This window comes from Passer montanus, unplaced genomic scaffold (assembly GCF_014805655.1).
Source record: "Passer montanus isolate IOZ18808 unplaced genomic scaffold, ASM1480565v1 scaffold22, whole genome shotgun sequence".
Classification (NCBI taxonomy): domain Eukaryota; kingdom Metazoa; phylum Chordata; class Aves; order Passeriformes; family Passeridae; genus Passer; species Passer montanus.
Window position 1 is genome coordinate 7,219,180 of NW_024366815.1, and position 13,217 is coordinate 7,232,396.

At 44.0% G+C, this 13,217-nt stretch overlaps 1 protein-coding gene across 6 annotated transcripts in view; it reads left to right on the forward strand.

Moving 5' to 3' along the window:
* Positions 1-1,031: 1,031 nt before the first annotated feature.
* Positions 1,032-13,217, forward strand: part of SNX18 (sorting nexin 18) — a 94,385-nt gene continuing 82,199 nt past the window's right edge. For all 6 annotated transcript variants that reach the window (XM_039709690.1, XM_039709688.1, XM_039709689.1 and 3 more), the window contains exon 1: positions 1,032-2,714. In XM_039709690.1, the coding sequence (XP_039565624.1) occupies positions 1,169-2,714 (1,546 nt within the window). In that variant the 5' untranslated portion in view covers positions 1,032-1,168. The remainder of the gene's footprint in view (positions 2,715-13,217) is intronic.

The window sequence follows — 13,217 nt, forward strand, 5'->3', positions numbered from 1 at the left end:
TTTAAGCATTAAATGAGTTTGATGCTAACATTCTGGACTGGGGCGAGCTGACATATTAAAAAAAAAATTGAGTAGACAAACTGAGAAACAGTAACAGGAAAGCACTGCGATAATACATGGAGAAAATGAAGGTCTGAAGAAGTGTAAAAAGTAAACCCCAGGTATCAAACACTAAAACCAGCAATGAAAGGAAACAGTAGATCTTGTAGCATTCCAGTGAATTGCTTCCAGATGAAGACAAATTATTTGACACAAATCTATGAAGTAACATAGTCCCTAAACTATGGCAGAGAAACAGAGAAAAAAGCAAGATATCCAGATGCGAATGAGAAAACATGAAGAACAGGGGACTAGAAACTTGGAACATCTTCTCTGAAACACTTCCTTCTAATTGCTCGAGAGCAGGTAGAAATTGTTAGGAAAAACCTGTACTTAGGGATCCAAAGAGAGGTAAAAGATGATTGAGGGGACAGGATCCATATGACTAGACAGAACCAGGAGCAACAGGTGGGGAAATAACCACGCAGGGGGGAAAAGCACCTCGAAGGGACTGAGGCTGTCCCACAGAACACCAACACCAGTGGCACGACTACATTTTTCGCGAAGGCTAAAATGCGCGTTACCCACGAGCAAAACGCACCCTGACATTATTTTTCTGTGGAGGCAGCAGGCACCCGCCTGGCTCCCGGGCGGCGGCACCGGAGCGCGGGGAGAAGACCCGAGGGCTCGGGAAGCTTCCCGGCCGGGCGCGGGGAAGGGCGGACGCGCCCTCGAGGGATCGGGAGGCGCTGGCGGCGACGGAGCGGCGGAGGCCCCGCGGGGCAGGCGGGCACCGGGCCCGGCGGGACACCGACACCGGGCCCGGGGCGCGGCCCCGCGGCCGGCAGGGGGCGTAGGGAGGGAGGGAGGGGGGGGCCATCGATGGGGGCGGCCGCTCTGCGCTCGGCTGCTCCGCCCTGCCGCTCGGCTCTGGATTAGCGCAACTGGCGACGTGGGACGGCCCGGCCCGGCCCCGCGCCCGCCGCCGGCTCCGGGAGCGGCACCGGAGCTGCACCGGGCAGGCCGCCGACGGGACGAGGAGCCCGAGGGCGGCGGCACTCTGTGCGACAGCCCCGCCAGTGCGACGCGGTGAGGGGCGGCGGCGCAGGGAGCGCCCCGGTGGGCGGCGATGGCGCTGCGGGCGCGGGCGCTGTACGACTTCAGGTCGGAGAACCCGGGTGAGATCTCGCTGCGGGAGCACGAGGTGCTGAGCCTGTGCAGCGAGCAGGACATCGAGGGGTGGCTGGAGGGCGTCAACAGCCGGGGGGACCGCGGGCTCTTCCCGGCTTCTTACGTGCAGGTGATCCGCGCCCCCGCCGCCGAGCCGCCGCCGCCCGCCCGCTACGCGAACGTCCCCGTCGGCGGGTTCGAGCCGCTGCCGCCCCCCGCCGCCTTCAAGCCGGCGGCGCAGCAGCCCCCGCCCGAGCCCTTCCCGCCGCCCCCCGCCGGGTATCCCTTTCCGCCCTACGGCGGCTCCTACCAGCCCAGCCAGGGCAGCGATGACGACTGGGACGACGACTGGGACGACAGCTCCACGGTGGCCGACGAGCCGGGCGCCCTGGGCAGCTCCTACCCCGACTACGAGGCGGCGGGCGGCGGCGCCTCGGGCCGGTACCGCCTGTCCACCCGCTCCGAGCCGTCCCTGGGCCCCCGCGGCGCGGGGCACCCGCCGGGACACCCGCACCCCCCCGGCGGCGGCGGCGGCGCCAAGAGCTCGGCCACGGTGAGCCGCAATCTCAATCGCTTCTCCACCTTCGTCAAGTCCGGCGGAGAGGCCTTCGTGCTGGGCGAGGCGTCGGGCTTCGTGAAGGACGGGGACAAGCTGTGCGTAGTGCTGGGCCCCAGGGGCCCCGAGTGGCAGGAGAACCCCTACCCCTTCCAGTGTTCCATCGAGGACCCTACCAAACAGACCAAATTCAAGGGCATGAAGAGCTACATCGCCTACAAGCTGGTGCCCAGCCACACCGGGCAGCAGGTGCACCGCCGCTACAAGCACTTTGACTGGCTCTATGGGCGCCTGGCTGAGAAGTTCCCTGTCATCTCCGTGCCACACTTGCCAGAGAAGCAGGCCACTGGCCGCTTTGAGGAGGACTTCATCTCCAAACGTCGCAAGGGCCTGGCCTGGTGGATGGACCACATGTGCAGCCACCCTGTGCTGGCTCAGTGCGATGCCTTCCAGCACTTCCTCACCTGTCCCAGCACGGATGAGAAGGCCTGGAAACAGGGCAAGCGCAAGGCTGAAAAGGATGAGATGGTGGGTGCCAATTTTTTTCTGACCATCAGTGTCCCCACAGGCCCTGGGGCCAGCCTGGACTTGCAGGAGGTGGAAAGCCAGGTGGATGGCTTCAAAGCCTTCACCAAGAAGATGGATGAGAGTGCCCTGCAACTTAATCACACGGCCAACGAGTTTGCCCGCAAACAAGTCACTGGTTTCAAGAAGGAATACCAGAAGGTGGGGCACTCCTTCAAGTGCCTCAGTCAGGCATTTGAGCTGGACCAGCAGGCCTTTTCGGCTGGCCTCAACCAAGCCATAGCCTTCACTGCAGAAGCCTATGATGCCATCGGTGACCTCTTTGCAGACCAGCCCCGGCAGGATCTAGATCCTGTGATGGATTTGTTAGCATTATATCAGGGGCATTTGGCCAACTTTCCAGACATCATCCATGTGCAGAAAGGTAAGACCCTTTTGTGTTTTCTGAAACAATTTAACTTTTATGTATCAGTGGTATGCAACACATATAAGAACCAGTGCCTAAATTTGCCCTGTGTCTGGCCAGGTGGCTTTGTGTTCAGTCTTCCTTCCCGTGTTTACTCAGGTAAACTCTCACTAGAAATACAAAGAAGACATCAGTGACAATTTTTATTTTGTGCCAAAGGCCTAAACATAGTTGGGAGTTTTGCTGATCAGAGGTTGCTGTGTTTGGCTGCGTATCTCTGAAAGCAACCACGTCAAACTAAACTGCCTATATATTAAAGATTATTGGGCTTATTTACAAACCCTGAAAGTCAAGTGGTATGCAAACATCTATTACTCTGAGGTATGTGAGGTATCATAAATCTTTTGTCTATTAGGTAATAAATATGAAGTAATATGGTGATGTAGGTTGACCTGCTCTGATTGACCACTGCTCAAGGTGTATGTGGACGTGGAGGAGTGTGTTTTGCAGCCTGATGAGATGTTTAAGGCTGCTGGGGCATCCTTGTTCAGCCAAGTGTCCTGTCGTGTTTGTGAAAGAGTAATGGTCAGCTACAGTGTTCTTAGTTGTTCAACCTTTGCCCTTATTGTTATGAAAAGATGCTGGTCAACTGTTGTCCTTTCAGCATCTTTCTAGCTGAAACACACTGTCCAGGTTCAGATTGCTAGTTGTAAGGTACTTTGTGGCCTGTCAGAAAGAAAGAAACTAAAAAATGAAAAACAATCTGCTGTATAACTATGACACTTGTTCAGATAAACGGAAGTTTGTAGTCCTGTATATGAGGAGATGCTGCTGTTAAATTGTTGATAGTCATACATTCTTTACCATTGCAAGTAGGTAAGTCCATCATTGATTCTTTTTTTTTTTTTATCTTCCTTACCTGTAGTTTTCAACTCGAAGTTCAGGACAGTGTGAGCATCTGAACTGTAAAACCAAGACAACATATGCTCTGCAGAAATGGGTATCCATAAGTTATCCAGGAAAATGCATGAGCTTTGTAGAAAATTATTTTGGAGATTAAATCCCAAGTGAATTGTCACCCAGAGCAAATCAGTCTTTTTATCCTTTCATGGCATTTCCAGGGGTTTTGCATCTGGAACAGTACACTAAGTTTGGTAAAAAGAGTTGGAAAAGTTTTTTCAACAGAGCAGAAAGACAAGTGTCCAGAGGTATGCATTGCTGGGAACATCTGAGGAAAGAGAGTTGCTACAAAGAGCACAATTTGTTGTTATTTAAGAAAATAAGCCTTTCATAAAAATTGTATGCATCAAAGTCTGATTTCTATTCTGCTGTCAAGTATCAAAAATTGTGAGTGGAAACTTAAACAACCTTAATTTTATTTTGAAGAAGAAAGGGAGGTGTGAAGGTTAGCATTTGAGGAGTTTCTTTGCTAGCTGCTGTGGTATTGTGTTTTGATAATAGCTTTCAAATATTTTAGATTTAGAGAGATGAGTGGCCTTGGCAGTGCCTCATGTTTGGGAGCAGAGGATGTTAAAGTGAGTTGTCATCTAATAGGATTATCTGTAAGCTTCTGGAAAAAAATAAAGGGATAGATACTTGTATTAGATGGAATAATCCAGCAGACTGTATATACTATTTAAATAATACATCCTCAGGCTTTAAGGTTATATGGAGGTCTTCACTGAAGTATTTTTGGAAACAAGCCTTTGAAGAGAGGATTGGGAATAATAATATACATGCTGAAACCATCCTTATTTCTTTTGTAGTTCTATTAGAATTTATACTTACTGGTAAAGTGTACCTTGCTGAACTGCTGAAGGTTCATGTAAATAACTGGAGCAGTGCATGGGCATGAAGTATGTAGAGTTGATTTTGGGCTAGAGCACTGTCCTGGAGAAATGTCATGCAGCTCTGAGTGCTCCAGCACCTCTGAGCTAGCACTGTGTTCACAGTATCATCCATGGTACATACTAGTCTTAGGAATGTGGCAGGGGCTTGAGACAGTGGTCTCTTGAGTGTACATGGCCATGACAGGAACTGAGTTGTGTGGGTTGTTTGTTTGTTGTTGTTGTTTCTGTTGCAAGACAGCAAACTAGACAAAAACTGAGAGTCATGTTTTGCGCTCCATATTGCTGGTTTATTACTCTTAAGGGGTACTTTTAAGATGGTACAGCTTTTCAATGCCAATCTGTAAACTTCAGATGAAAATATGAACTGTTTGGTGTTCCTGCAACATAAAAGCTTTGTTTTAAATTTACTGTCTGGGATAGTTGCCAGTTTTGAGAAAAAAAAAAAAATTGTCCCTATAGACTACACAAATATCTGTATAGTCAACAGCTATGAAAGTGTGTTTGTGATAAGAAATTATCTGAAAAATAGAGTTGATATGTCTTTCTTCAAGGGTTTTATTTTCTAGTCTACAAGCTTATTAAGCAGTAAAATTACACCAAAGTGCCCTTATAAATGGCAGAAGCAGCAGCCTGACTGATACATTTTTTAAATGGCCATGCCTTTAAAATTGTGAACCCTGAAATTAGAAGTAGTTTCTTTTTTGCTACATAATGCAAATATATTGCTTACTTCTGATAAAACCCAAGGTCGTATTCCCTTGGACCTAAGAAGGATGGAAGAGCAAAGGCAGCTGTACCAAAACGTGCCTATATCTGTGCATAGAGCTAGAGGACCATGAGTGTGAGAATGATCAACTCCCAACCCTCCCAGTTGCAAGCTGGATCCCTGCAAATCTGTGGGGCCTGACAGGATTCATCCAAGAATCCTCAAAGAGCGGGGTGATATCATTACAAACCTTCTGTCATGGATTTTTGAGCTGTTTTGGAAATGCTAAGAGGTCCCAGCTGACTGGAAGTTGGCAAACGTTGTCCCAGCTCTCAAGAAGCGCAAGGAGGAGGACCCTTTCCCCAGGCCTGTCAGTCTCATGTCAGTGACTGGTGAAGTTACGAAGAAACTTATTCTGAGAGGTGTTGAAAAACACCTGAAAGACAATGCAGTCCTTGGTCACATCCAGCACAACTTCATTAAAGGAAAGTCCTGCTTATCGAGTCTTCCTTTTATGACAAGGTAATCCACACAGTTGATCAAGGGAAGCCAATTGGTGCAATCTTTTTGGATTTCAGTAAAGCTTCCATTACTCTCTCACTGTATCCTTCTGGACGCAAAATGTCCAGCTCACAGCTGGACAAACACATCATGGGATGGGTAAGAACTGGCTCACGGGCTGGGCACAAGGGGTTACAGTGAATGGGGTGGCATCAGACGGGGGACCTGTCACTAGGGGGTTCCACAGGGCTCCATCATCAGGCCTGTGCTCTTTGACATCTTCATACGTGACTTGGACTCAGGACGGGAAGGGACACTAAGCATATTCCCAGGTCATACAAATCTGGGAGGAGCTGTTGACTCCCTCAGAGGGAGGCCCTGCAGAGAGACCCTGGTTAGAGAGATGGGCAGTCACCAACTACATGAAGTTCAACAAGGACTGATGCCAGATTTCTTCACCTGGGATGGGGAAACCCTGGATGTACAGACAGACTGGGGAATGAGAGGCTGGACAGAGCCTGGAAAGGGCCCTGGGCTTCTGGTCCGTGGCAAGCTGAACACGAGCCAGCAGTGCCCTGGCAGCCAGGAGGGCCAAGCGTGTCCTGGGGACATCAGGGACAGCATGGGCAGCCGGACAAGGGAGGGGATTGTCCTGCTCTGCTCTGCACTGGGGCGGCCTCACCTCGAGTGTTGGGGGCACCTCTGGGTGCCACAGTATCAGACATTAAACTACTGGAGAACATCCAGAGGAAGGCCATGAGGATGTTGAAGGTTCTGGAGGGGAAGCCTGATGAGGAACAGCTGAGGTCGCTTGGTCTGTGCTGCCTGGAGAAGAGGAGACTGAGGGGAGACCTTATTGCACTGATCTCTATGTGACTGATGACATGACCCAAGGGAATGGCCTGAAGTTGTGTCAGGTGAGGTTGAGGCTGGATATTAGGAAAACGTTCTTCACCCAGATGATTTTTGGGCACTAGAACAGGCTCCTGAGGGAAGTGGTCCAAGCACCAAGCCAGACAGATTTCAAAAAGCATTTGGACAATACCCTCCAGCACCTGGCGTGACTCTTGGCATGTCCCTTGTAGGGCTGAGTTGAACTCAGTGATACCTGTGGGTCTCTTCCTACTCAGCTTATTCTGTGATTCTGTAATTTTAACTGTCTTTTATGCTTTTGCTGTATGTAGTTAGCTGAAGAGCTGCTAAATGTGATTTCTAAGTGTGATTTGTGCTATGGACTGAGAACTCTGCATGTCGGAGGTTTTGTTTAAAAATTTCCTGCAACTTTTGCAGAAAGAGCCATAGAGATAAAAGTTCCTCTCCATGTGGGTTTTTTCTTTTTCTCTAGAATTATGAACCAAAGCCATGTAAGCCTTGCTGTTGCTGTGTCTGCATCTTACCAGGAAAATGTGTTAACTGTTGTGCTTTTAATTGTTTAGGGATTCAGGTTTTTCTGCCTTCTATGCTGAGGACATAATGTGTGATCTGATGTGTACCAACGGAATGTAGAAATATTTTCAAACTGTTCATCATCTTATTAATATTGTTAATTGATATTTTATGAAATGGCAATAGCTTTAATAGGAGATTTTACAAGATTCCTTTTCTTTCATCTTGAGTTCCTAGTGTTTAAGGAATTTTCTGCAGGAGGAGTTAATGTTCCTGCTACAGAAGAGAAGACAGACAAAGTATTTGAACATTTCCATACTACATGCCAGTTGAGGATCAACAGGTCAATGCTTTGAGACCTTTCTCGGTTTCATATGCACCCTGGTCCGGGTCTGATGATTCATTCTATTGAGCCCTACAGCAAAGAATGTGCCCAGTTGGAAACCCCACATTTCCATCTGGAAATGCTTGGTTTGAGAGTCCCACTGAGGCTGGTATAGAACATATCAGTATGAAGGCATATGTCCCTTACAATGACTTGTTGTTCTATAAGTCTTGTTTGGAAAATTAAGTGATTAGGGAGAGCCAGTGCCTGGATAGGGTAGACAGTGGCAGAGTGGTGTCTCAAGCTTCTAAACATCCCAATACTTTCATGCATCTAGCCCTCAGTTCCTTGTAGATAAATGCTTCTGATATGCATGCGTGAAAATATTCTTGGGAATATATGTGGATTTTTGGAATGGAAGATACGTATTATACAGACACACTTGTACACAGTTTTCTTTAGCCTCTGGCAAAACATTTGCAGAAGAGGGATATTAAGTTCCAGAGGCTCAAAACACTAATCTGCATTTTACCATTTTCTATTGCAGAACTGATGTATCGTTCAAGAAATACTGGTTCAGTTTTTTTAATTTTGAGAAGCAAAACAGCTTCCCATTTGTAATGGATAATGCCTTCTCTTTTATGCATTTAAGGTCTGCTTGGGGAAATTCCCTAGGCATTCTTGGTGAAATAATTTTTATATATTAATTTCTAAAGCTTTGCTCAACTCGATGCAGTCTTCCTACATCTGTAATCTTCAACACAAATGCTCACTGCAGGCCCATGCAAGTTCAGAAAATTTATGCACTTGTGGGAATTGGAGACAGTATATGCTAGTATCCTAGCTCATTCTGTCTGGCTGTCTTGTCTTTATATTTGTTTGGTGAGAGTAGAGAAGTTGGGGGAATTTTGGATATCTCTCTTTCAAGTTTTGTTTTAGGAATTACTATAATTGGCATCTTGCGATTCATCAAAGTGGAGGAAGTACTTACTAACATGCTGTTTCATCTCTGTTTTCCAGATTTCTTCTCCCTTAACATTATGATGTTAATGTTTGAGAAACTTCTGGTTATGGTTTTTACAAAAGAAACTTGAAAAAGTGGTCTAAATGTTTCCTGAGATACAGGCATTTCCATTTCCTTTGCATGCCAGGATTTAAGAGAATTATTTTTAAAAATACCTGAATGACTTACTGTTTTTTGGTCACTATTTGTGAAAAGTAAAATAAAGCAAATAGTCTTATTTACCTGAAGCAAACTTAATTCTAGACATAGGCTTTAAAGAATGCACTTGCTGTGTTTTTAGAATATTTACAAACATTACAAATATATTTTTACATTATTTACAAAACTGTAGGTAAAAAAATCTATCCAGATAGAAATGCATCAAAATTTAAAGCACCAGAAAACCCAAACAGCACTGAAACCTGGAACTCTCTGGCATGTTCAGCTTCCTTCTCCCTGCTCCCCCCATGGAGAAGTGGTGGTTGAATTAATGAATAAATCAGACTGGTTAATATTGGCACCTAAAACTTTATATCAAAGTATAAAAGCAGTGCTTTTCTCCCATGCTTACTTCCTAAGCTCTTAAATTTGTTGTGCAGACAGGGTTTTTCTCATCACTGTTTTTCCTATAGTCCACCTTGTAGGGTTTTCAGATGCATACACTCTGCATGGGCTTCAGCTCAGGTAGCTGCTGGGTAAGAGCTAGGCATGCAATCCTAGCCAGATGACCCTTGCTGATCCACCTTGTAGGGTTTTTTTCTCTTCTGTCCGTCAGATGCATACACTCTGCATGGGCTTCAGCTCAGGTAGCTGCTGGGTAAGAGCTAGGCATGCAATCCTAGCCAGATGACCCTTGCTGCAGTAAAAGGAGATAGGCGCTTCATCTGTGTAAGAGCTTTGGTGAGAAAGGATGTACTGCTTCAGGATAACTTCTGTTTTTTGCCATGTCAGCCTCCCGCTAGCTGTCACAGAGATGATGTAACACTGCCTGCATTAGCCAATATTGTCTCACAATATTTGAAGTTAACCTTAAGGAAATGGAGCTAAAATGTGAAAGAATCTTCACATGTAGAAACCATATAAAATTCCAGCTGCCTTAGTTCATGTGAAGTCAGAGGACAGGAGTAAATGATTTAAAATTGAGCAATGGCTTTACTTGAAGAAAATTAAACAGTAAGAGAAAAAAAAGGACTTCTATGCCCCTGTCTATATGAAAGATATATGGGTCTTCTCAATGTATGATTATTTTTACTTTTCCACTCCCTCATAATCTCTGTGGCTTTTTAAGGGAGCAAGATTCATGCTGTTGTGATGGGTCTTTTTCCTATTACCTTTTGATACTAGTCTGGTATCAACACCTTCAGTAACAGAGACATTTCATGGCTAATAACACACAAGTGGGTTGTTTTCTTCAAAACCTGCTGGTATCAGAGGAAGACTATAGCTGTTCCTTCTGTGGGAGAGACTACATGCCTTACCGCACACCAGAAAGTCTGTCCAGTCTACCCTGCTAGTCCTAACAGGAGAAGTTTTGGTTGGAGCTCACACCTCTAGGTTTGACTACAGGCAGTGCATATTTAAATAAATACAAGTCTTCATCAGATTTGTAGTCTGATCATAGAAAATATCCCAATACTATGTGCTCACCACAAGCACTATGGCTTTATCTACTTGGGAAGGCTCTGTGAGCAACTAGGGAATAGTAGAACAGTGTAGACATTGAAGAATTAAAAATTATACTGTAAAAAGAGGAAGTCATTCTACTTCATAAACAAAGTAATGCCTTTTGAGAGACATACGGAGAATCTATAGAGGGGGATGGTTCTTCTGAAGCCCTGGGTGCTCCTAGTCTGGCTCATAGGGCTTCTATTCAAACACGGGAGACAAGAATTGGTAGACTGAAAATGGAAAGAAGCTCCCAGAGCTCTTCCATTTCTTTATTAGCACATTATCAAAAACAAACAAGCTGACTAACGTTTTTGGTTTGTAAGTCACCTTTAGAACAAGGACATGTTTCAGCTTTTCCAGTGTCTTTCCATGACTTCATTGTTAGACTTTGTTTAAACAGTTAAAATGCCAAGTCAGTAAGTGCAGACTGTGTAAACTTATCCAGCTGGCATCTTATGTATTTTAAATTTCCTGGTTCAAATAACATAGAATTTGAAAATTTTAATTGAAAAAATAGGAAATTACATCTGGTTGAGTGCCCAAACATGAGCCTTATCAGAAGACTAGAGCAAACAAATGGCACATGCTTTCTTATGCAGTTTTGTTTGTATTTTCATAAAAGCCATGGGGACTTAAATAAAATGGAAAAAAACCTCCAAACAACCCACCAACATTTAAACAATCTGTTCAGTTCTTGCCAGTGGCTTTGGGTTGTTTTTGTAGCAGAACAGGAAGAAGTGTGATGTTTGCAGCCTTTGTTTTAAGTAGGTACACATTATGGGTGGACAACTTCTGTAATCGTAATGAACTGAGCTATGCTTTTTATGCCTACATGCAGTTCGTTCATTAACAATGTGAAAAGCATGTCCATCCTGTGATTCAGAGTTTACGGTTTTGTTGTCCCATGGTAAAAGCAGCTTACTATTCTGATTTGTTTGAGAATGTTTGTGATTTTGAGTCTTTATATGCATGAATAGCTATGCTGCCTAGCTAGCAGAATACTAAATAAGCTTTTCTTTTAAATAATCTGAGTATAGCATTATAATTTTCACATGTTCTGCCTTTGTATTTTATTTATATATACATATATATATATATAACATATCTGCATTTCATTTGAATCTTGACTCTTTTATATGAATTTATGTTAAACTGCCTATATATGTTTTGTTTGCTCATCAGGACAGTAGTGGAGCTAAACAGGTGATAGTGGACAAGCAGACACTGTAAGTTGTATTTGTTCTTAATAGCCTTAACAGAAAACAACATCCAGAAGCAGGTGTTACATTGTGCCCCAATAAAGTAGTGTTGTAAGAGTCAGTGGAACTTGCACTTACACTTACTTCTCTCAGTAATAGTTGGATGTTGATACACAGTGTTACATGTGTTCCCCTGTCCATCCACATCCCATGAATCTTAAAAAAATTTTGAAAGAAGTCAGCATTTAATGTGATAGTGCTTACATCCATTTTGGAAAAGAGAAGAAGGAGGAGACATTTCTGCTCATTTGTTGTTAACCATTTTACTGAAAATTAATTTATTTTATCCATAGCATAATTTCTGATGGTTGTTGTCTTGAAGTCAGCAGTATGAACAGTGTGTTTACAGAAGCTGTTAAAACCCTGGAGCATCTTCAAACATAAAGTGGTTGTTCCTAGCATCCTGATTAGGTAAAAATAGTGTTCAAAACCTGTGACAACTGAACTGTAATAGGCCAACTCCAATTTTGGAAAAGCAGAGCTCTGTATTAGAAAGCTTGTCTGATGCCCTAGTTAGATGTAGACTAATGAGAAGTACTAAAAATGGCTGAAAGGTTTAATCTTGGTACTTACTGCAAATTCCAATTGCCTAAATTTTCAAGTGTGGTCCTAAAAAATATGACTGCCTTTCTAATGGGCAAATGTACTGTTTCTGGTGACCAGCGTAGTTTATGTTTCACTCATTTTGGTCATCCTAGTGTGCACTGCCAGCTGAAACCACACCAAAGAAAAAGTCTTTTAAATGGTACATGTGAGTGCCAAAAAGTACAGAGTGCCTTAGAGCTGGGCAAACCCAGCATTAGTTAGCATTTGCCTCTCAGTCTGTGGTGCAGAATGTTATATTTGTGAAAACAGACAGCTGTACGCATAGTTTAACTGGATTTTACAGTCAAATGATTCCTGGTGGGCCTCCTTTCAGATATCACTGTAGGTGCTTGTAAAGTCAAAACTATTCACAAACACAATTTAAGCATGCTTTAGTGTCTAAAATAAGGTCATTTGTTTGCTTAGAGGACTGCTAGTGTACAGTACGTCAAAAGATAGCAGTTTTAACCTCTCTGCATTCCATTTGAATGGAAAATATTAATCTTATTTTACACAATTTTTCTGTGTGACTACCTAGCATTATATTTTGTTGGGGTTTTAAAAAATTTTATTAATGGCATTTTGTGGGGCAATAGATGCATTAAAATGATAATTCTGTGATGTTTCTTTCATTTACTCGACCATGTTGCTCTCTTTTTCTGTTATCAACTCCTCCAAAGGCAAACTATGACATCTGCTCACATAGCAGTGTGGTGTAGCATGGCCCAGCAAAACATTGGTACTGGTGGTGCTACACACCAAGGCTCATAGATTCCTCTGGGGTACTCTGAACTGAAATGCACATTGGCAGTGTGGAGATTTAAATATTTTTTCAGTTGTGTGATCATTTTACACTCTCCGAACGTGTGCAGGTATGATTACAGTCCTTGTAGATTTGGATAAATAAATCAGCTCTGTATGCTCTTCCTCTGTGTACACTAACTGACAGATATATGCTCACTGAGTCTACTCAGATCTTAATAATAATATTATTTAAAATTTAAAAAAAATATTGGTTAGACCACCAAGAACCCTGGTAGTTTTGAGAAATTGACATTTTTCACTGCGCATTCTAGCATCATTGCTAATTTGGTTTATGTTAATTAAATCAATTTATAAGTTAAGACCATCAAATGAGGTTACAGCTAATTAATGTTCTGAAATATCTAGCAAAGACCTTGTGTGAGCTGTTGAGTTGTGTACATTAAAAAATTACTTCATTTTGAACTGAAGAATGG